The sequence below is a fragment of the Manis pentadactyla genome, chromosome 11 (assembly GCF_030020395.1).
Source record: "Manis pentadactyla isolate mManPen7 chromosome 11, mManPen7.hap1, whole genome shotgun sequence".
Classification (NCBI taxonomy): domain Eukaryota; kingdom Metazoa; phylum Chordata; class Mammalia; order Pholidota; family Manidae; genus Manis; species Manis pentadactyla.
Window position 1 is genome coordinate 1007804 of NC_080029.1, and position 22602 is coordinate 1030405.

The 22602-nt window shown below is 62.4% G+C and overlaps 1 protein-coding gene and 2 long non-coding RNA genes across 5 annotated transcripts; 1 reads left to right on the forward strand and 2 right to left on the reverse strand.

Annotated features, from left to right (window-relative positions):
- Positions 1-7865: 7865 nt before the first annotated feature.
- On the reverse strand, positions 7866-11555 carry LOC118910907 (uncharacterized). The gene is made up of 3 exons (XR_008992690.1): positions 10034-11555; positions 9590-9821; positions 7866-8885 (listed from the first exon to the last, which is right to left on the reverse strand). It is a non-coding gene; the product is annotated as an uncharacterized LOC118910907 (long non-coding RNA).
- A 241-nt stretch (positions 11556-11796) lies between these two features.
- Positions 11797-14175, reverse strand: LOC130679440 (uncharacterized). Its single transcript, XR_008992378.1, has 2 exons — positions 13751-14175; positions 11797-13556 (listed from the first exon to the last, which is right to left on the reverse strand). It is a non-coding gene; the product is annotated as an uncharacterized LOC130679440 (long non-coding RNA).
- A 228-nt stretch (positions 14176-14403) lies between these two features.
- On the forward strand, positions 14404-21931 carry NUDT14 (nudix hydrolase 14). 3 transcript variants are annotated; one of them, XM_057488061.1, is made up of 5 exons: positions 14404-14585; positions 17585-17628; positions 18160-18224; positions 18403-18640; positions 21663-21931. In XM_057488061.1, exons 1-5 carry the CDS (start codon positions 14505-14507, stop codon positions 21748-21750), a joined length of 516 nt encoding a protein of 171 aa, XP_057344044.1. In that variant the 5' UTR covers positions 14404-14504; the 3' UTR covers positions 21751-21931. The 3 variants fall into 3 exon arrangements, with proteins under 3 accessions (XP_057344044.1, XP_036738235.1, XP_036738236.1); XM_036882340.2 differs by having other exon boundaries at positions 14413-14585; positions 21616-21931; XM_036882341.2 differs by having other exon boundaries at positions 14451-14585; positions 17435-17628; positions 21616-21931.
- The last annotated feature ends 671 nt before the right edge of the window (positions 21932-22602 follow it).

The window sequence follows — 22602 nt, forward strand, 5'->3', positions numbered from 1 at the left end:
AGGTCTCCCTGAGGTTTCCCCTCCTCGCAAAGCCCCTTACCAAAACATTCCTTCCAGCAATACATAGGACTTTAGGGTATGTATTCCCCATTCATTGGTTCTTGGGTTTGTTCGCTCAGCAAATATTGGAAAGGCCTCACGGTGAAGTGCTTACTGAGGTCGGCCAGGGACACAGCAGGGAGGGAACATGCCCCTGTGCTGGGGGTGTCCAGGAGGCAGGGATGGGTGGGGAGCGGTGCTGCAGCAGGCCTTGGGGAGTGGGGGGCAGGTGGCTACAGGAGGGAGGGGAAGTCCAGCAGGTCGGCCCGGGTAGTCCTGTGGCCGGCTATCTGCAGGGCTGTCAGGGGGATGGGGGCCTATTGGATGGGGGGATGACGGAGAGGCTGAGCTGGATGGAAATTCAAGGCCCTTTCCACACACCCTGAGCCAACCCTGGGCTGCTACCCAGAGACTGATTCCAAACCATCACCGACCCTGGCCTGGGAGCATGAACGTTGGGAGGAGCGTGGTGGTCGCTTGGCCCAGGACACAGGGCTCAGAGAACCTGAGCACATGCATGGACAGGAGTGCACACGCATAGACGGGCGCACACCAGCTCCGCTTGCAGGGAGGAGCCACTTGGTCTGGCCAGCAGGGGGTGCTGCAGGATGGCCAGGTGGGCCTGAGGGGGACGGGAGCCTCAGACCGCGAGTGCTCGGTGAGGACCTCCGTGCAGGTTTTGTGTCCGTGCGTGGGGAGGTCGGTGCACCAGGAGTCTACTGTAGGAGTGGGGGCCACTTGTCCTTTAGGAAGGGACCACCCCCAAGCTAATTCCTTTGCCATTTACACCTGCCCCAGGGGGGTCTCTGTACAGAGAGGGGCATCTTGCATGGTCAGACTAAGGTGAACCTCCCTCAGCCCTCTGCACACTCCCAGCTTTGGTTCCTGTCCTTAACTGCGCAGTGTCCCCAGGTGCGCTGGGCACGGCGTGCAAGGTGGAGAGGAAGGAGGTGGGTTTTGCCAGGTAGGGTCAGTAAAACTCAGAAACAAGATCTGTGAGTGGTGACATCTTTTGGGGGTCCCAGGGTGGGAGGGGTGTAGGGCTCAGGCTAGGAAGGCTTCCTGGAGGAGGAAGGGTCCAATGCTAGGACCTGAAGAAGGAGGAGGAGCTTGTCAGGTTGCGATGGGGCACAGAACAGGCAGGTGAGCCCCTGACCTGGGGTTGGGTGGCAAAGGGCATGCAAGGGTTGGGGAGGGGAAGAGACAGAGAAGACAGAAGGAGGGAGGGACCCGGGCCCCCGTGCTTCTTGCAGAGCGGAGGCACAGCGGAGCCTGTAGCGGGGGGGCAAGCGTGCGGTGTAGGGAGCGGAGAAAATGCTGTTCTCAGCCTGCTGGGTCCTGCACCTGGCTGCCCATACTGCTGGCTGTGGGAACTGGGTACTGGGGAGCAAACAGCTGGGGATGCCCCAGCCCTGCTGGATGTGGGGTGGGGGAAGCGGAGGGCTTCCTGCAGGCAGAGCCAGACCCTAAGAGGGGAAGATGCTGGTGGGTGGAGATGGCGGAAGGCAGGGTGCGGCTCCTGGGAAGGGCGGCTAGAGCAGCCCTGCCAACAGGCTCAGGCTGGGGTGCGGGCAGGGCAGGCGTGAGCCAGGGCATCCCCAGGCCCAGCTCTTGGCGAGTCGTCGCTGACCCGGCATCCTGGCGCCTTGGGAGCCCAGGCCAAGCTGGCCGCAGGAAGCGGTGGGGCTGATAAAGGGCCACCCACTTCCTGCAGCCTGAGCAGCAGAACCTGGCGTACGTCGGACATCTGCAGTCTGGCCTGGATTGCCCATGAAACAACGCATGCGTGACCCCTGGCCGCCTGGCGGTGCCTGCAGGGGGCTGAGCATGAGAGTCATGGTGGGCCGGGGGTCCCCAGCGGCCACTGGCAGGAGAGCTGCGGTTCTCAGGCTTCAGGCCAAGCAGCAGAGGGGAGGGGGCGGTCAGGGCAAGGACACAGCGAGGGACCAGCCGGGGTGGAAGGCAGCGTGGCAAGCAGGCTAAAGTGGGTGTGTGTCCACCTGCCAAGGCCCCAGAGGGGTCACGACTGCCTCAGTTACTCAGGAGATGGGGTGCTCACAGTATGTGCAAGGGGAAAGGGGCCCCTGGCTCCTTGAAGGACATGAGCCTAGGCCACTGAGTGGCAGTGTGAGCACCCCCAGCACCTTACTGAGGCACCCTGAGCTGTGTGGGCAGCCCCCCAGTGACTGCAGCCCTTCTGCACCCCAGCACTTCTCATGCCCACAGCCACACCTGCCAGCCTACCAGCAAGACTGTGCTCACCACCACCCAGGGTCGGTAGCACTACCAGCGCCACCCCCACCCAGCCCCTGGGCCATGGCAGTCACCACATGTCTGCTGGGGCTGGCCTCCAACCACCATCTTCACAGTCACTGCCCACTTGTGGAGGGGTAGTGGGCAGGCCAGGCCCAAGAGATGGCTGGTCCAGGGTGGCACCACCCCATCCTGGTGGAGGCGCTGCCCACAGCGGGGTGCCCTCCAGCCCCCGTGCCAGCTGCGCTCCTGGACCCCTGGCCCCAGCCTGTGTGAGGGCTACTCTCTGCTCCGTTGGGTTCGTCCTCCTCCTGTTCCCCTGGCACACCCAACACTAGTGTTGCCTCCTCCAGGAAGCCTCTCTCTCAGTCCCCATGGCTGGGTCTGAGCCCTTTCCTGGGCCCTGTGAGTGTCCCTCTGCCACCTGTATCATTCCTGTCGGTCGGGGGAGGCTCCCACCAGCCCAGGGGCTTGTTGAGTAGGGGGCCTGCTGGCTGGTGCAGGCAATGCCAGGAGATGGCAAAACTGTAGGCTGGATAGATGGATCAGGGGGCTGCTGTGGGCCTAAGCCCTCAACTCCTGCCAGGTCCCTGCCCTGCCTGGGGCCGGCAGTACCAGAAGTGGGCCTGGGCCACCTCATTCTGCCCAGAAAGAGAGCCTGTCTCAGTCCCTCCAAACCTCTAGGTCTTGTCCCCTCTCGGCCCCTCCCTCACCCCGTGACTTTCGAATCTGGGGTGGCCAGGTGCTGGGCTTCTTCTGAAAGAAGTTGGGACCACACTCCGCCCCTGCCTTTTTCCCTGATAACATTTCTGTGCCTGCCTCCCTCACAAAGCCTTCCAGACTAGGGGTGCGAATGTGGGTGCACCTGGGCCCTCCAGAGCCTGCACAGGGCTGGCTCCTGACCTCAGCTCCACGGCGTGGGCCTGGGCAGGACCCTGCCTCCTCTCCTAGAGGGCTGTCAGCGCCTGACCTCCACACACACAGCTGCCCATGTTCACCGCTGTGTCCAGGGTCCTCAGGAGGGGTAGTCCCAAGGCAGGGTGTCCCGGGGAAATACGGCCCTGTGTGCCTCCAGGAACCCCCTCCGAGGCTGCCTGGCCAGGCCTGCCTGCAGATTCCAGAGAGGAGTTTCCCCGCTGCCCTCCCGGTGGCCCTGCACGCAAGGCCCCGGGCAAGCAGACCCTCCCCCAGGCCAGGCGTGAGGCTCAGTTGCCCCTGGGGCACAGCGAACCCCGGAGAAAGGCAGAGGTTGCCGGGCATTGCCCTCCAGGGCTGTCTACCCAAAAAGGCGCAGGAAGCGCAGCAAGGTGCCGCCGTGACCCAGCATCGGGACCTCTGATGCTTTTCTGGAGAAACACCAAACACCCAGCGGTCTCCAAGGCGCGGATTCATTCGCCGGCGGAGGGGCGCTGCGTGCGGCCAGCGCTCTAGCACTGCTAAGGCAGCGTGCGCGCCGGGAAGGCGGGGGACGGGGCCACGCGCGGGGCGGGGCGGGGCCGCTCCCAAGTAAGCTCCGGATTGGTGACCGAGCGGCCTGCGTCAGCGCGCCGGCTCCCTATTGGCCCCCAGCCTGAGGGGCGGGGCCGCCGCCAGCCCGGAGCTCCCGGCGCGGGTCCCGGAGCTCAAGGAGTCCACGTAGGCCCGGCGGCGAGGTGGCCGCCACAGGGCAGTGCCAGGCCGGAGAGGGCGTCCGCCCCCGCGCCGGGTGCCGCGGAGCAGGGTCTTATCAGCGCGGGCAGCTGGCGGCCTGTCCGTTCGCGAGCGCCCCGGCCCAATTCAATGGCCATTGTCCGCCGGTCCCTTTGTTCAGGAGGCGGCCACTTCCTGCGGGGCTGGGCTGGGGCGGGCGGGCAGGAAACGCTCCGAGCCGGGGCCGCCCCGGCCGGGTCAGAGGCGACGGCCACCTGCCCGGGGGCGCCCCTGGCCCTCACGAAGGGGGGTCTCAGTCTGCTGGTCTGCAGGAGGGGGGTGGCCAGAATGTCCCCTCCTGGGGAAGGACAGCGGGGACTGGCGCATGAAGTCAGATCTGTGGAGCCGACGGAGGGTCTCAGGAAGGCGGAGGAACATCCTCAGCTAGGGGCGCCCCCCCCCAGTCTGCTCTCTCCCCCTGATCCGTGGAAGGGGAGACAGGCTCGAAGAGCTTAAGAACAGCACCAGTCAGGACTGTTACAGCAGGTGGAAAGCCAAGCCCCACTGCCTCCCTGCAGGAGGAGCCCACCCGGGACGCCAGGCAGGAAGCAGGACCATGGTTCAGGAGGGGAGAGGGAATGGCCCAGGCGCTCCCCCACCAGGGGCCAGGCCTCGCGACCCCGCTTCCCCTGGGCTTGGCCACGCGGTCCTGCTCACCGTGGACAGGAATCTATCTCCTTGGCCCTCGCCAGCCTGTGTCCTATGCTCCGAGTGCCCGCTCACTGGGCCCTGTGCGGCTGCCAGCAGCACTCTGGTTGGCTGGGCCTCAGTCACATGCTCACCCTCAGCAGGGAGTGGGCTCCGTGGAGTGGTGGGCGATGGGAACAGCCCTGGCACCACAACCCCCCCGTCTTGGGCCAGCCAGTTGAGGCTCATCCGTCCTAACCTCGCCTGCCCTCCCACCCATGCGGCATGGACCTCCCACTGCCAGCCTCCAGCCCACCCCTCTCCCCAGTGCCCTGAGATCTCCTGCAGGTCCTTCTGAAGACCCTGGTATGGCCCACCCTGCAAAGCCCTCCCTGACTCAATCCAGCTCAACCAGAAAAATACACCACGGCTATTTAGGAGGGCAGAATTTGATACGAGGGGCCAGTAGCGAAGGGCTTGTGGGGACAGCTGGGCATCTGGGAGTCAAGTGCTGCAGGAGACTGAGTCTGAGGCCAGGCGGGGGCCACTCAGACCCCCCTGTGGCCATGTCCCCGCAGAGCTGGGCTGCTGCTCGAGCCCCGCTGTGGCCCTAGGCAAGCCTTGTTTCATCTGTGCTCCTTAGCTGAAATAGGGGTTTGTGCAGATGAGACAGGGTGTCAGATGGACAGCGCCCAGCACAGTGCCAGAACTTAGTAGGCACTTTACAAAGGGCAGCGAGCATTACCTTTGGCACCCACCAGGGGAAGGGGGAGCTGTGCCACTCTGGTGCATTGGTGTGAGGAACTATAGGCCACAAGGTCAAGAGGCACTGCAGGCAGAACGTGACCCCATCTGAGAGGCTGAGGCCAAGTGGGATCCGATGTGGAAGAGATCTGGTAGAAAAAGCGGGGAAGCAGCAAGGGAAGCAGGAGGGCTGGGGACAAGCCCAGACCCCACGCGGCACACCTCCCCTCGGGAGAGCAGAAGGGAGGCGGGGGGACTGGTATGGGTCTTTGGTCATGGCTGGGAGCAGCTGGGGGCAGCCAGGCCTCGGTGCCAACACCCCGCGGTCCCGAGCGCAGCTGTGCACCCGCCAACTGGCTCCTGCAGCCCAGGTCCGAGTGAAGCCCTGCCACGGGGCCATGTGGTCTACTCACTGGTGTCGGGAATGCCTGAGAGGAGCTGTGTGGCCCCAAGGCGGGGCGATCAGTCCCATCTCTGTGCTGTAGGGCCCCAAAGGAGAAGGGCAGGGAATGGAAGGAAGGTGGAGAGCTCAGGGTAGGGGGTGGTCCTACCTTGGTGGGTTCTGACCTGGGGATAGCAGAGGCTTCAGGAGGTAGGAGAGTGGAAAGCTGGGGCCTTGCCAAGGAAGACCAGGAGGCCACTGGCCATGGGGATGAGCAGCAGGTAGCTCCAGTTAGTGGCCAGGATGCAGAGCCCTTGGGCCCTGGGAACTATGGGAAGGCCGAAATACAGAGGTCAGGAGGTACCTGAGGGGCCAAGAGTCTGCAGGACACACTGGAAGGGCACAGTGGGGCGTCTGGGGCACGCAAGCCCGGTGAACTGTCTGAAACCCCACTGCCGTGCACAGGGTGGATGGAGAAGCTCCGCTCCTTTGTCAAGTTTCCCAGAACAACCCAGTGGGAGCCTGGGCCAGCGTCTGTCCTGGCTGCCCTGTGCTCAGCGGCGTGCTTGCCCCTCACCCCCAGCTGTGGCTCCCTCTCCCACACCCCCTGGGGGCGGTGCAGGGGTAAAATCTGCCCCAGGCCCTGCCCTCACACCTCTTCTCCAGAAGGGAGAGACCCCAGGACTCTCCTGCTACCTTTAGCGACTGTGCCCACTCTCTGAGAAGGTCAGATGTCCTCTGGCTCTGGGTCTGGCCACCTGGGCCACTCAGGACTACAAGCCACCCAGGACCTGCTGGTGGGCACCTGGCACGTTCAGCCTCAGTCCCTGCATGGTGGCCCTCAGCTGTCACCATTCAGCACCCCCACATCAGGGGTGTCCCCTGGCCCCCCATCCACCTCATTCAGAATGTTGAAAGAGGCCCAGGTATTGCTGTCTCTACCTCTCTCTTGAACCTGCTCCCTGTACCCAGCACCTATGATCTGCCCTCATCACGGACCCCACCCCTAACCTCTCAGGAGCAGAGGCCTGCGTGTAGACCTGCCATCCCGAGAACCTCTCCTCACGTCCCCCTGGCTGGCTCCTGCACAGCTATCAGCACCACACCTGGGCCCCCCCGTCTGGGAAGCCCCCGCCAGCACAGCCCTGGGACCACTGCCTGTTCAGCTCCAGGCCCTCTGCGTATGTGCGAGCTGCCAGGGGTGGAGCTGCAGCAGGAGATGGCTGGTGGACCTTCACCAGCCCTGGGGCCACAGAGTGCCCGGGCTCTAGGGCACCCAGCCCTGGCAGACTAGACTAGAAGCCTCTCTGTAGGAGGTCTCCGTGTGAATCACCCCTCAGGCGGGCACAAACGCAGGAAACTGCCATTCTATGAGACTCTATTTTCTCCCTTGGAGGGGAAAATCTGTCACACCGAGGGCATTGTTCCCAGGCGCGTGCTTTCCGGGTGGGCTCGGTCTGCGATGGGGCTCGTGCGTTTCAGGGGCTCCTGGCTGAACTGTTTCCCTTCGAGACCCAAGGGCGCCTAGAGGTTGGGAATGTGGGGCCTCAGCCCAGCCACCAGCCCCGAGGCAACACTGGCCCACCCACAGGGTGCTGCGGGTCCCAGGATCCTGGTGCAGTGTGGGGGGCCTGAGTGCTGTCAGGCCTGGGGCTCAGCCTGCTCCCCACATGCTCCTGCCTGAGGAGGGCTCAGGGGCTGCCCCAGGCACTACCCCAGCTTTTGTTCCACACGCCCCCACCCAATCCCCTTGGAGGTCCGGCAGGGGTACAGGGCCTGATGCTGCACTGCTGCCCCCTGCTCAGCTCAGCTCCGGCCTGCATGGCCGCTCCGCCCTGGGTAGGCCCTGCCACTGTTGAGGGACGCATGGGGCAAGGTGGCAAGTTCAGCCTATGCTGGACCCCTGGGGGCTATGGAGAGGCGGGTAGCCCCCACATGACAGCCTGGGCCACTCTGTCCCACCGCTGCCCTGTGGCCTGACATCAAGTCCCCTTAGGTATGCATGTGTGGTATCATGGGCTGAAGCGGCAGAGGTGTCACCTACGGCTCAGCTCACCTGTACCTGGGAAATGATGGGGGCACTAGGGGCTGCTGTGAGCAACCTGAGCAGTAAGGTGACGGTGCCCCATCCCCACATCCTGGGGCGACCCCAGTGACGAGCCTGGACACCTGGGGGTGCAGGAGTGGGGCTGCACCAGCAGGAGCCCCAGAACCCAGGACCACTGAGCACCGAGCCCCACATTAGAGCTGGGATAGATGACAGGACGGAGGGGCTGAGGCTGGGCCCCAGGGAAGCCATGAAGGCTGGAGGGCAGGCGGGGCAGGGGGTGGGGGGCACTGGGGGCTCAGGATGGGTGGGAAAAGAGGGATCGGCTGTGTGTCAAGGCCATGTGGGCTCTGGTGGGGCGGTAAGAGGCCCCACCCCCTTGCTCCAAGCGTGCTGGTCCTGGTGAAGGGGCCTCCCTGAACAGGGAGGGAGGGAGTGCCAGCAGCCCCGTCCTCAGGGTGGGGGAACATCAGCGTGGCTGAGTTTCCCAGAGAACAAACAGAGGAGCGTCTTTGGAGAAACAAAAGCTGAGGATTTGCCTAAATTAAAAACACAGGACTCTGCCTGTGTGGCAGGGGGTCCTCGGGGGGCACAGGGGACAGCGGACGGGGACAGTGCTCCTGTGGGTCACTCACGCGCACCCTTGTCTCCCCTTCCCCAGGCTGCTCTGGGGTCACAGGGACCCCCACCCCTTCGTCCTCGCCTCTGGCCCCACCCTTCCGCCTCACCCTCCTGCACCTCCTCCAACCTGGTTGTTCATTCTGAGTGAAGCCTAGGTATCACCTCATATTTCAGTTTGTATTTCTAGGAGATGGTTTCCTAGAATGTAACAAGGAGGCCATCGGCATCCTAGTACCCAGTCAGGGTTCTCATTCCCTGGATGGTCTAGGAAAATGTTTTAGGTCCACGTGTCCTAACTGGTTGATGTGCCTCCTGAATCTCTTTATCCTCAGGTTGCGTCTCCTGTTTGAAGCAGCCTAGTTGTCTCACATTTTGCCCTGAGCCATATATCTGCTGTAGACCAGGAGTTGTGTGTGGGTGATTCTCATGTGTGGTGTTCTTCTGTCAGGAGGCACGTGATCTCTAAATGGGCCATTTTAACCACTTAAAAGTAGGACAAAGAGGGATACAATACTTCAGAGATGAATAGTAGACCAAAAAAAAAGGCAACTAAAAACAGCATCAGAAGACGGAAAGCAACAGATGGCCACTGACCCCACGACTGCAGTCAGAGGTGGAAACACCCCGACTCTCTGACGCTGACAGTCAAGCACCCACAGCAAAGGAGTGGGCAATTTAGGTAATGCAGAAAAACAGAGAGAGGCACACTCTTTTCTACTACAAATGGAACAGTCTTCAAATAGACGTGTATTAGGTCCCAAAAGGGGCCTCGGAATGGCTTGAGAAGTGAGAGCCACCACACCGGAAATAAGCAGACAGTGAAGCGGTGCCCAGCAGGTGCTGCAGGAAAGTGATTTCCGACCCTGAATTCTCTACCCAGCCGAGCTATCAGTCGAGCACCAGGTATAACAAAGACATTCTCAGACACACAAGGTGTTAAAATGTATCTTCCCTGAATTGTATCTCAAGAAGCTACTGCAGGACATGCTCCATTAAAATGAGAGTGTAAACCGAGAAAGAGAAAGGCCTGGCCAACGGACCCCAGGACCTGGGGGACCTGAGTCCCCACAGGTTCCTGGAGGAAGATGTTTGCAAGGACGGCTGTGTTCCGTGTCGACCATCCAGATCAGACAGCGCGACAGAGATGTGGCTTCCCCCAGAAGTGTCTGTTTTGACCTGAACTTCACCTGTGCTCAAGGACTGGAAGATGGTCCAGGTGGGTACAGAAGCTCAAAGAGCACTCTGAGCCTTGCCAGATGCCCCGACTGGGGGGGGGGCCCGGGTGTCCCCAGATCATTTGTGTCTCTGCTCACTGATGGCTCCAGAACGGCTCCTAGAAATTCTCAGAGAGGCTGAGGCCAGACCCGCACCCCAGGGCCCTGCTCACTTCTCTTCTTGGAGGGCCTTCTGCTGAGCTGTCTGTCAAAACAAAAGAGAATGTAGTTCGGGGACACCTGCCAAGTGCTGGAGGCTTCACAAGAGCAAGGGGTCAGCATGTCTAGAGGAAGGTCCTCCCATGGGGGCAGACCCCTGGCAGGCTCCAGGGTATCAGAAATGTGCTATTTCGATACCTGGTCCTTCAAGTCTATTTCACTATTATTCTTTAAACCTTATAGCAAATTCATTTTTACCCTCTTCTGCATGTGTGACACATTTCACATTTGTCTGTTTGAAAATTAGTGGTGCTCTTTAACCCTGAAAACTCAGCAGAATTCTGATGGAAAGTGGGTGGCACCACAGCAGTGATGAGCCAGCGCAGGACCCGGGCCTGAGCCTGCAAAGGAGGCACATGGCTCGTGAGCCGGAAAAAGCACAGGCAGACTTCGTGGGATTCGTTCTGTCTGGGCTCCTGGGCAGCCTGGAGACACTGTGTGTCCCAGGCACTCTGGAGACCCAGTGCCACTCCAACTCCAGTTGAGGCTTGCTCTAACATTTGTAAGGACAAGTAAAGGTCAAGGTTAAGTTAGTTTTGAAAAAAAAAGAAAAAAGAAAAGGGGTGGACTTGTACAACCAGATACAAAGATGTGCCTGAAACTACAGCAATGAAGCAGGTGGTTCCGGCCCAGGAATCAGCAAGGACGGAGGCCCCAGAACAGGCCCTCTGCGGTCTGGGCTTCTCGGCAGAACCGGAACTCAGAGTGCAGCAGGCAGGCTGGTGGACACCGTGTCTCAGCGGCTCAGGCCAGGGGCCTGATGGTTCCTCTCTGGAGACAGCCGCAGGCCTGCTGAGAAGACCCCCAGTCTGAGCCCTGGGGTCCTCCCGAAGGCACTGATAGTTAGCAGTGCAGACAACTTGTGCAGACAGCCCAGCCCCCGGACTGGCCATCCTCGACCCCTGGATTAAAGGGAACACAGACAGAGAGCCCGGACCAGGAACCCAACTGTAACGCCCTCCAGGGATTGAGACGCGGTGTCCAGGACACAGGGACACAGGCTGGGAGAGAGCAGGACAGGGCAAGGCAGGAACACGATGGTAGAAATTTGAGAAAGAACAGGTGGATTGAAAGATACCGTTCAGAAGCTCCCCTATAGGACTGCAGGACCAAGAGGTAGAAATAAGAGGAAAGCTAAGGAAATGGGATGCTCGGCCTTGGAACCCAGCATCCCATGAACTTGAGTTCCCCAGGGAAGAGAACATGGGAGGGAGGGAAGCCACAGGATCAGTACAGGAGAGCCGCCATCGGCAGGGCACGTGGCTCCACATTGGGGGGCACTGCCTAGGGACCAGGAAGCCAAGCAGAGATAGGCCCTTATGGGACTTCCAGACCCAGAGCCCTGCCAGGCCCCCACCAAGAGGGGCCGACTCCGCAGCCACACGGCTCTAGAGGCGATAGGCAGCTTTGGTTCATGGTGAGAAGATGCTTTTCGGCCCAGAAGTAACCACCTGGTCAGACCTCTGTCAGAGGGGTGCTCGGGATATTTCTACCTCTTTCCTCAGAACTGTAGGACAATAAGTCTATGCTGTTTCAAGCCATCGAGTTTGCCCTAGTTTGTTTTGGAGGCACTGGCTCCCGGGTCTCCGTATCTGCTCAGCCCACCTCACTCTGGCCCCACCATGTGCCACTGAACACAGCTCAACAGGGTCTCCGAAGCACCCACAGTCCTAAATCCAGAGGTGGCTTTGGGAGGGGTCCCATGGCTTGGGCCCAAGGCCCCATGACACCTCTTGGGGAGCAGCTCCTCTACCCAGGTTCCTCCTCGTCCTGCCTGCTCCCCTGGGGTCCAAGATCACCCATCAGTACGGCTGCCACCCTGAGCGATGGTCAAAGCCTCTCCAGCTGGTCTGCCCCTCGGTCAAGGCAGCCACAGTGACCACCCCAGAAGCACAGCCGGTGCTCCCGCCCGGAACCTTCCATGGTCCTCAGGACCCCTGGGGGAAGCGCCAAGCACAGCCTGCGGCACCTATTCTTTTCCACAGGTCCTCCTCCTTTCTGTGGGTCCCTGACATCTCTGTGACTGTCACCCCCTTGCTTAGGCTGCCTCACAGCCCAGGCCCTCCTCCACACCTGGTGTACTTATTCTAGCCCCTCTGACTGTGCAGCCCCAATTTCAAGTCACCGGCACACAGTAGGCCCTCCAGGAAAACAGCAAGACCCAGGCTTCTCCAGAAACTCACCCCGTGCTCCCATGCTGTCCCCAGGTCCATGGTAGGTGGCATGGCCTGGTTCTGGCCTAAGAGGAAGGGCCCCAGCATGTGTGGGAGATGGGGCTGGGTGGCCATGGCCAGCATGGAATGTTCCTGAACAGTCTCACTGATATATTTTTCCTTTTTAAAAATAATTGAACTGAAACTCACATAACATTAACCATTTTACCACGTACACTTTAGTGGCATTCATAATGTACAACCATGGCCTCTATCTAGTTCCAGAACATTTCCAACACCCCATAAAGAAGCCCTGTCCCCATTAGCAGTCTCTCGGCACTGTCTCCCCCCTCCCTGGCAGCCCCTCATCTACTTCCCGCCCCTATAGACTTCCTGTTCTGGGTCTGTGTGTACGAGTGGACTCAGCCAATACACGGCTTCCTACGTCTGGCTTCTTTCATGCAGCATTACATTAAAGTTCATCCACATTGTAGCATGTCCGAATTTCACTCTTTTTATGGCTGAATGTTGTCCTACTGTGTGACTTGACCACATTCTGTTCATCAATTCATCTGTGGATGGCCACTCGGCTCCTCCACCTTTTGGCCATTATGAACGTGCTGCTGGCACAAGAGTCTGTTGAAGTCCGTTTTTGATCCCTTGGGGGGCACACCTAGGAATGGCCGTAGGGCATCCCTATGTGTAACTTTTCGAGGACCTTTTCCGCAGGGGTGGCACCTTGCTGATGTCCTGAAGGCACATGCTGTAATCCAGCCCTCAAGGCACCTCCGCTTGCATCAGTGTGAGGAGGTTACCTTCTCCCCAACATGAGGGAATCTGTGTTCTGTGGAGAAGCTGCCGTGTCCCCGAAACCCCCAGCTGGGGCTTCCCAGGGCTGGGAGCAGGCGGCTCCACGGCCTCATTTCTCTGGCAAGAACTCCAGGGATGGCGTGCACCCCAGGGCCCTGCATGTGTGGAGAAAGAGGCCCACCTGGCCATTGGCAGTGGGAGGCCAGCTTCTGGGACGGGCTCTGGCGGAGGTCCCTCTGGACCCCAGGTGGCCAGGCCAAGGCTGGGAAGCACAAACCCCTACAGAATTATGAGGTGGTGACGGCTAGTCCGTGGCAGCCCCTGTGAACCATGCCTCCCAGTGCCCGCTCTCCAGGAATCTGGGTGGCCCGACTTTCTTTCTGATCCACAGGCTGCAGTGGGAATGACGCTGCCCGACACCCGAGGCTGGGTCACGAGAAGCCCGGTCTGTGGCTGTGTGCCGGACAGCTGGCTGCCGTGGAAGAACCCCAGCACGCCTCAAGACCACCATGCTGCGAGGAAGCCCAGGCAGCCACACGGACAGGCCACAAACAGTGAGGTGGCCAGGCAGGACGGCCCCTCCAGCAACCCACCTGAGGTGCCAGCCACAGGAAGCCACCCTGGACATGCAACCTCATTCAGCCTTCCTCAGATTTCAGCCCCAGCTGCCACAGGATCACAGCTGCAGAGAAACCCCAAAGGAGGGCAGCCCAGTTGAGCCAGGGCCATCCACGGACTGGGTTAGGAATGAATGGGTGCTGGAAGACACATTTTAGGGTGCTTTGTTACACAGTAATAGATAAGAGGGACATGGGAGTCGATTTCAAGGCTATCAGGCCAACCCCACTAGGGCCTTCCCTTCTCCCCAGGGCCATAGTTCAGAGAGCAGGTGCAGAGCTCAGCAAGCCACCCCACCATTTTCCCATGCCCCCCAGGGAGGCAGTGGCCATACCTGGAGGGGCTCCTCCCATCGCCAGGCAGGGGCGCGGCAAGGAGCGGCTTCCTGGGAAAGGGAAGAGCAGCCTGCTCCCGAGGTGGAGGGACAGCCCGAGTCAGGGAGCGCCGGGCCCCTCCCACGCGGGGCAGGTCGGGCGGTGGGCAGCCCCGCCTAGGCCAGCTCCCCCGCCCCACTCGGGCTCCTCTCGCTTGCCCTCCATCCGGGGCCTTCTCTCTTCCCGGCCACAAGGCTCCCTTGAGGTGTCTACACTCTCTCCACCACCCGCGCGGTGACCTCAGCGGCCTCTTTCTGGCTCTGCGGCGCCGCGGGGCAGCCGTGACCGCCAACTTCCCTCTCCCCTGGAGTCCTGACCCCGCCCCCGGATGACGTGTCTCGGGGTTGTGGCCACCCCCACCCCCAGCCCCCGAGCTTGTACTCGGCTCGCCCACCCACAGCTGCACCGCGAAGCCCCCTCTCCCAACCATGAGGTCCCAAGTTCCCCGGGCACAGGCGATCGCTTCTCCTGCCCGTCCCCTCCAGCCAGGCCCGCCCACTAGGCTGGCCCCAGCCCCGCAGCCGGGGTCCACCCGGCGGGCGCCCACCTGCGCGCCGACCCTTCAGGCTCTGCCCGCGCCGCGCGCCCCGCCCCGCGCCCGGCGCCCCGCCCCGCGCGCACTGGGCATGCCCAGAGGCAGGCACGCGCCCGCCCGCTCCTGTCCGGCCCCGAGCGCGCCCGCCTCTGCCCGGGCCGGCGGCCCTGCGCGCCGCCATGGAGCGCATAGAGGGGGCGGCCGTGGGCCGCTGCGCAGCCTCACCCTACCTACGGCCGCTCACGCTGCACTACCGCCAGGTGAGCCCGCGCGCCGCCCTCGCCCGCCTTCCTTGGCCCTCCGGCGGCGCGGAGCCGCGGCCGTGACCCCGCCCGCCACCCGCAGCCCCGCCCACCGCACCCCTCCTGTCGCCCAGGCGAAGCTGGGTTCTGTTCGCCCGCCGGTTGAGCGCCCAGGCTGGGGGGAGTCCCGGGGAAGGACACCTTAGGGGACCACTCAGCTGTCCAAGGACGCTTTGCTGGACCCCAGCTCTTCTGGCGGTGGGCGGTACTGGGCGCCCCCGGATCAGGGAAAGCTTCTTGGAGGTGGCCTCCGTTCTGGGCAGAGGAAGAAAAGGAACGGAGCTAGGAGCCCAGAGGGGAGGAGGCAGGAGAGGGAGCTTGGGGAGCACTGGACAGACCTCCGGGGGGCTTCCTTCCAAGGGCCCATCCTCAGAGCCTCCACCTGCCAGGCCCCAGGAGCAGGCTGCCTCCCAGAGCATCACCTCAGGGAGTGGGACCCCTGCTTCCTCACTTGTCCTGCACACAGTAGGTCAACAACAAATATGTGGTGGGGGGGGAAAGAACCGGCTCTGTCCAGTCACGCCCCCAGCTTGTGCGGCTCGCCTGCTGCCCCTGCTCCAGCCCTCGCCTCCTACCAGAGTTCCTCCAAGCCCTGCCGGTGAGGACTGCCATCCTGCCCCCCGTCAGGACGGGTGGTTCAGGTCTGTGGTGTCCCTCTGCCCCACCTCCCCTGGGCCTGCCACATCCTGTCCCTCCCGTCCTCTCTAGGCCCCGTCTCACTTTCCCTGTTGCTGTAGGCCTGTTGGTTCCAGGGAACAGGGAATTCCTATCACCTACCCCTGGAATGGACCCAAGTTGACAGTGCTGGCCTGGGGCAGAAGCAAGGGTCAGTTGAGGGACAGAGGTCACTGCCCTTCTCCCTGCTGTTGGCCTGGGCTGGGGATGCCTGCTTGTGGCTGCACAGCCCCCAAGAGGGGGCACATGCCATAGTGGGTGTGTGCCTGGTCGGGCCTGTGGTCCACTCTGTCCCCTTCCCTGTGAAGTGTTGCAGCCTTGGCTGGCCCCTACCCACACGTGTCCACTGACGGGTGCTGATAACCAGAGCTTAGCTGGTGTGGGTGGTGGGCTGCGCTGGGCACTGGCCAGGGGGCCAGGGCAGCATTCCCTCAGGGGCCACAGGATGTTAGGCTGAGTGGTCCACGCCATGGAGGGACATCCACAGCCTTTGGGCATTAGGTGCTCCTGGACAGACAGACAGACCAGGGCAGGGACTCCCTGTGGCTCTGAGGGGGAGGGGCTGTGTTCACACTCCAGTCCTGGGGCCCTGGAAGGTGAGACAGGCCCGGGTCCTGACTAGCTGGGCCAGAGGTCCTGTGGGGGGTGCTGGCTGGGCTTCAGTGGGCCTTTCTGGACCTTGCCATGCATCCCACCTTGGCTGGACCTAAGGATCTGACAAACGTTTTGATCTGGAGCCAAGAGGGTCCCTGAGATCTGTACAGGGTGATGCCCTGAAGGAACAAGAGCACTGCTGGCACATGGCAGATGGGTGGGGGCTTCCCTGGAGCCTGTCTGGGTGGGTGGTTGGCCCCCAGGTGGCCAGACTGCAGGCAGGCCTGGGCTTGCCTCTCAGGGGCGGTGCCAGTGGCCTCCCAGGCAGCCCGACCTAGTGCCACAGGACAGGGCCCTCCCTTCCCCTTGGAAACCAAGGCCCCTCCACCACTCCAGGACACCTCTGTCTCCAGGCTGAGCTCAGACTATGTTTCTCAACTCCTTCACACTGGCATATGGGCTTCTGCCTGGAATGATGACCCTCCCTCACTCCTCTGGGGCCTCGCATGTTATCACCTCCTCCAGGAAGTCCTCACAAAGGTGTCCCTTAATGGTCTCCCTCCTCTGCAGTCCCAGTTGTACTTCCTGTGTCTCTGTGCTCAGGCTCATGTCCCTTTCATGGCCTGGACAGAGCCCTATGGGTGGGGCACGTAGCTGGCCAGGGCCTCAGGGTGACCTAATGACCGAAGGCAGATGGACTGAGCAGGCAGCTCATAGGCAGCCCCAGGACAGGGCCCACCCCATCTGCAGAGTCCCCTTGGGGTCGGGCAGGGCCAGCTGGAATGGCTTGTCTGCTCTGATCCCAAGGGTGGGAGGTTGTCTCTCCTAGCTGCCGCCAGTGGGCAGGATTCTGGGCTCCTTACACCCCCTGCCTGCTGGAACCCTATTCATACCTGTTGTGGCTGCTCACAGCAGGCCCAGGCTCTGCCCCTCACCGCCTCCATTTACTGAGTGCTGCCCAGCACCCTGGGAGCGCGTAAGGGTGTGGGGGGTGGAGGTGGGGAGGGTGGGGCTAGGGGTGGGGTTAGGGGGTGGGGAGAGAAGCGGCAGAGCAGTGGGGCTGCATGATGTGCAGGGGACAGTCCAGGGTGGAGGCTGGGCTGGGGAGGGGCTGTCCCGCCTCCATCATTGAACCACCACCTCCTGCAGCGTGATCTCTGCCTAGCTGGGCGCCACGCTGCACCGGCTCCTCCAGCCACCAGCGCAGGCCCAGGAAGCTGGCTGTGCCCCAGGTCCTCCCGTCTCCCTTCGTCTGGGGGCCCGAGGGGGCTTGAGTGGTGGTAACCTGATCTCTGCTCTGCCCACTTGGGACGCTCCCTGCCGACGGTGAGGATATGTCATGTCTGCCCCGCCCCGTGGCCCTTCCCATACCAGGTGACAGTGCACATCTTTGCAGCTCCTTGTGTTTAGCCCATGCCAGGTGGCCGCTCATGCTTTCCCATGCTCCCTGGTTTTCTGCCTTGACCCTCAAGAGCGTCGGGCTCCCCATGACCTTCCTGCCCGGCCTGAACTGTTGTCCCCTCCCCTACCTGCTGCAGCTCCTGGCCTCTGATGGGCCCAGGCTGTGAGCCGGTCTCCCTGGAAGGACCTGGTGCAGCGGGTCTGCCTGGCCTGCTCAGCTCCTTGGAGCACGTCCACCCATGCTGGCCGCCCCTCGGCCCACCTGACCGCTGCCCTACCTCTTTCAGAATGGTATGCAGAAGTCATGGGACTTCATGAAGACACATGACAGGTGAGGGCCCAGCATGGCCTGGCCCCTGGGGAGGCCCAGATTGCTGCCCAGTGGAACATGGGCTGGGGGACACAGGGCCGCACGCCCACCCCTGCGTGGCCCGACCTCAGTTCCCTCCCACTCCTCTGAGGGGTCCGGCTGCCTGGATCTGGGCAGGTGCTCTGGGACCTGACCGCAGCCATCTGGGTGCCCTTGCCTTTGAGCATCAGGGGTTTGGGCTGGATGGCAACTGGGCTCCAGGAGTGGGGCTGGCAGGCAGCTGGCCAGCAGGGGCCACATGTCCTGTCAGTCACCGGGCCTCAGCTGCTGCCGCCCCCACCCCCTGCCCCTGCCCTCCGAGCTAGAATACAGGAGGCCTGGGTCCTAGCCTGATGGTGTGACCCTGGCCAGCTCTGGCCCTGCTTGGCCTCAGACTGCCCATCTGAGCAGGGGGCTTAGTTTTCCCAAGCTGTTGGGAACAGGAGGATGGAAGCCAGGGCCGAGGGAGGCGAGTGGGTTGCTTCTGTGCTGAGCTCTGCCCCGTCGGCACAGTGTGACCATTCTCATGTTCAACGCCTCTCAGCGGAGCCTGGTGCTGGTGAAGCAGTTCCGGCCAGGTGAGGCTGGCTAGAGTGGGCCGTGGTGGGAAGGGAGGTCTTCAGGTCACTTTTGGGCCCCTGTGTACCTAGGGTCCGAACACAGATGGGGCCTTCAGGGGAAACTGAGGCCCAGGGAGGGGCATGTGGAGGTGGCCACCACACAGCTGTGACAGTGGCCTGTCACCCCCCCCCCCAGCTGTGTACATGGATGAGGTGGAGCGCCACTTTCCAGGGTCCCTGGCAGCTGTGGACCAGGACAGGCCCCGAGAGCTGCCAGCCGCCCTGCCTGGCTCAGCAGGGGTGACGTACGAGCTGTGCGCTGGCCTGGTGGACCAACCCGGGCTCTCACTGGAGGAGGTGGCCTGCAAGGAGGCCTGGGAGGAGTGTGGCTACCAGTTGGCCCCCTCTGACCTGCGGCGTGTTGCCACATACAAGTAAGTGGGGCTGGGACCCCCGCCTGTGAGGCGGGGGAAAGGCATCCTGCCTGTCCACGCTGCCCAGGGGACAGGACAGGCTGGGAGGCAGTGAGCGCCTGGTTCCCAGGGCTGTGCAAGCAGGACGATTCCTCTCTGTTTTTCGGTGGGGCTTCGGGAAGGTTGGAAGAGCCTGTGGTCCAGGCCGGAACCCGGGGCTCTTGGGGCTAGTTCTGAAGCACGCTGGGCCCCGTGCCCCCGCCCTGCATCCCCCCAGCCGTGTGGGGCCCGCCCCTGATGGCAGCTGCTGCTGACAAACGCCTCTACTTCCTGTGGGATTAAGCTCCGGTGCTGGGGGTGGGGTGAGTCACCGATCTGCCGTGGACAGCGGCTCAGGACCTGGGGGGGGGCAGCTGAGTCCTGGTCCGGTGTCAGGGGCAGAGCCTCTAGCATGCCTGGGGAGGAGAAAGAGGTGTGGCCTGAGCTAGACTTCCGGGCCTGCCCACCAAAGCCCAGGGGCTCTGCCCCGCCGCTGGGGCCAGCTTCGCCGGACTGGATGTTGGAGTGAAGCCCACCCATTCCCTGCCCCAGGGACACTGCCTTGGGTCCCCGGCCTGGTGAAGCCTGGGAGCAGGAGGTGGTCTCACAGTGTCCCCCTCTGTGCTGATACCCCGGAACCGTCTCCAGAGGCCTGGGGCCTGTTGCGCCTGGACAAGGGCCAGGGAGGCCTCCTCAGCCCACCACAGGGCCACTCAGTGTAGGCCCCTCCCTTGGCAACCCAGAGCCTTGTTGGGGTGTCTCCTGGCCCGGGGTTGGACTGGACCTCCAGTCCTAGGAAGGAGATGAGCAGGGCCTGGAGCCTCCCCGCCGGACGCGGGATTCCCACGAGCCCACTGTCCTGGTGTGCGGGGCTGGCTCGGCTGTGGGTGCGCTCCTCGGTGCTGCAGGTGGGGAGACTCCAAGGGGCCAGTGGGTGGGCCAGTGCGGTGGGCATGGAGGAAGGCAGGTGCGAGATGCCCTGGAGGGGCTGGGGTCGCCCGAGGAGCTGAGCCTGGGCAGAGTCCTGGCAGAGGGATCACTCAGCAAAGGCTTGGGGGCAAGTCAGCCGCAGTCGTTCCACAAACGGCCTCAGGGCTATGGCTTAATCCAGAGGGTGCTGGGGAGCCAAGGAGGGTTCTGGGCAGTGAGCAGCCTGCTCAGACATGCACTTTGGAGATGTGGCTGCAGGGAGGGCCTGGGGTGGCGGGGCTTGGGAGATCAGGACAGCTGAGCCTGTGGGCCTGATGGGGCTGGACAGTGGCAGAGCACCCACTTCCTCTCCACAGTGCCACTCACTTGCCAGTCACAGGTGACAAGGCCCAGACGCTGAGATCACCCAGCTTAGGACGTGGTTGGGCACTCTTCTCGGCCCGGCCCCAGGCTGTGCCTGTCCCCTTCACAAGCTGGCAGAAACTGGGACTGGAAACCCCACAGACTGGCTGCCTCCGCCAAAGGTGCTGGCTGTGGCTGCTAGCACAAGGGGGCCACCAGGAGGGCCCCATGGGAGATAAGGAGCTGGAGGGCGGGGGAAGCAGCCGGGCGAGGTCAGTGTGGGTGGGCGCTCCCCCTACTGGGGTGAGGGATTTGGGGAAGGTGCAGAATGAGACCCCCTTTAATTCTCCCTGCCCCTGTGTGTTGGGCACATCTCCAAGGGCACCTTTTCCACCCTGCAGACCACTAGCTGGCCTCAGCTAACCTGGGGAGACCTAGGGTCCTTATCGCCCGGACATGTCCGAAGACATGTCCTGCTTCCCCTCTCCCTTGAAAACCCGTGCTTGACCCTTGCCCTCTGGTTCTGGAACCCAGTCTGGGGTACTGCCCTCTGCCTGGGTCCTTGTGCCCCTCCTGATAGTCATCAGCCCCCTCTGGCCATGGCCCCCTGAGAGAAGGGACTCCCTCACGCCCCTCACTAGGACCAAAGGGCCTAGTGCTGGGGACCCTGCTGCCAGCCCACCCAGCCACCACCATGAGCACCTGGAACTGGCATCCTGCAGGTGCTAGTGTGAGTAGCGCTCACGGGCCCAGGCCACGTGGGCTGCTGGGGGTGTCCATGCTTCCAGCCAGGCTGGAACCCTGGGGAAGGCCAACATCCACCTTGGGGAAGGAGGTCCTGGCTGACAGCCCTCCCATGAGCAAAGGGGCAGGGGTCTGCGTGAGTGTGCAACAGAGCAACCTGCCGGAGACTTAATGGCTTCCACCAGTCCGTGTTTATAACCTCACGATAGCTGTGGGTCAGCGGTCTGCTTATGGAGGGATGGGTCCTTTGTTCACGGTCACTCTAAGATGCATTCAGGGCACTGGCTGGGTTTGTGGTCTCAGATGGGGCTCAGGGTCCTCTTCCCAGCTCAGGAGGTGGTGGCAGGGTCCAGTTCTGTGCCCGTGTGCCTGAGGGCCCCATTTCCTGGCTGGCTTTTGGCTGGGGACTGCGGTCAGCTCCTCAAGGGCTCTTGCAGGCCCTGGCCACATGACTCCCTCACGGCATGGTGGCTTGCCTCATTTTCTTTTTTTTTTTTTTTTTTTTTTTTTTGCCTCATTTTCAAGGCTAGTAGGATGGCATCTCTTCTACTTCCCCCATCTCTGATCGCTCAGTCCTCACCAAAGAACTTGCCCGATTAGGTCATGCCCACATGAGATAATCTCTCCTTTGACGAGTTCAAAGTCAACAGATTAGGGTCCTTAATTTAACATCTGCAGAATTTCTCCATCTTTGTCATGTGACATGACCTAGTCATGCAAGCGATACCCAAACATCCCCAGGTTTCCCCCATACTTGAGCAGAGCAGAATACACGGGATGTGTACACCAGGGGTGGGTATCTGGGGGGGGTGGGACGGGACATCCTGGTGCTCTGGCTACCAGAGGTCTGGGGGGAGTGGGGCAGAAAGGTCTGTGGAAAGGGCAGGGGTGACCAGCTGGGCCTGTGTGGGTGGCTCAGCAGACACTGTCTCCATCCATAGGTCTGGTGTGGGACTGATGGGCTCCAACCAGACCATGTTCTACGCAGAGGTGACCAATGCCCAGCGAGGCGGTGCAGGCGGGGGCCTGGCGGAGGAGGGCGAGCTCATCGAGGTCGTGCACCTGCCCCTGGGTGATGCCCAGGCCTTCGCAGGTGACCCAGATATCCCCAAGACCCTTGGCGTCATCTTCGGCATCTCGTGGTTCTTCAGCTGTGTGGCTCCTGACCTGGGTCCCCACTGAGACCCCAGGGGGTCTGGACAGAGGCCCGTCCTGGCCACCCACCCTGTGGACCCAATAAAGGCTTGTGGAGCTCTGGCTTGTGTCCACTGGCTCTGAGCTGGGAACGGGGGTTGGCTGGGGACAAGGGGTCTTCTCCAGATAGGCCCCAGGGGACGTCGGGCTGGCTGCGAGCCCTCAGCTCTACTAGAGCAGAATCTTCCTGTTGCCTGCAGTGTTCTGGCTGCCGTGGGGAGCCAGCAGCTGGCAGAGGGCACAGGCCAGGCCTCCAGTAGTGGCATAGACTGCAGACCGTATGGGGGCCCGGCTGTGCTACCTGTCAGGGCACAGAGGTGGGAACTGGGCTTGGCCTAGCGCTCAGGGAGGGCGGCAAGGAGGGCCCGGGGTTGGGCCTAGTGGCTATCTAGCCAAGGAATGAGTTGCTGCCGTGAGCCAGCCCTCATTTGGTTGGGGGTGGGGGTGAGGGGTTGGGGGGTGGTGGGAATTGAAGGATGACTGTTCCTGCCCCTGGGGCAAGTGGGAGGTCCCTGAGGGGCTGGGCTGAAGCACCCTCCTCCAGGAGCCTGGAGCCAGATCCCCTCGGGCTGGTGCTGGTGCCCCCAAGTAGACCCTATATCCCCTGGGCTGTGGGAGTTGGTGATGGGATGTCACTCTGCCTGTTGGCCTGTGTGTGGTGTGGCCTGCCAGCCCCGAGGGACCCCCTGCCCTGCACAGAGGCCTGTCCTGAGGGTCGGGAACTGCATGAGCTG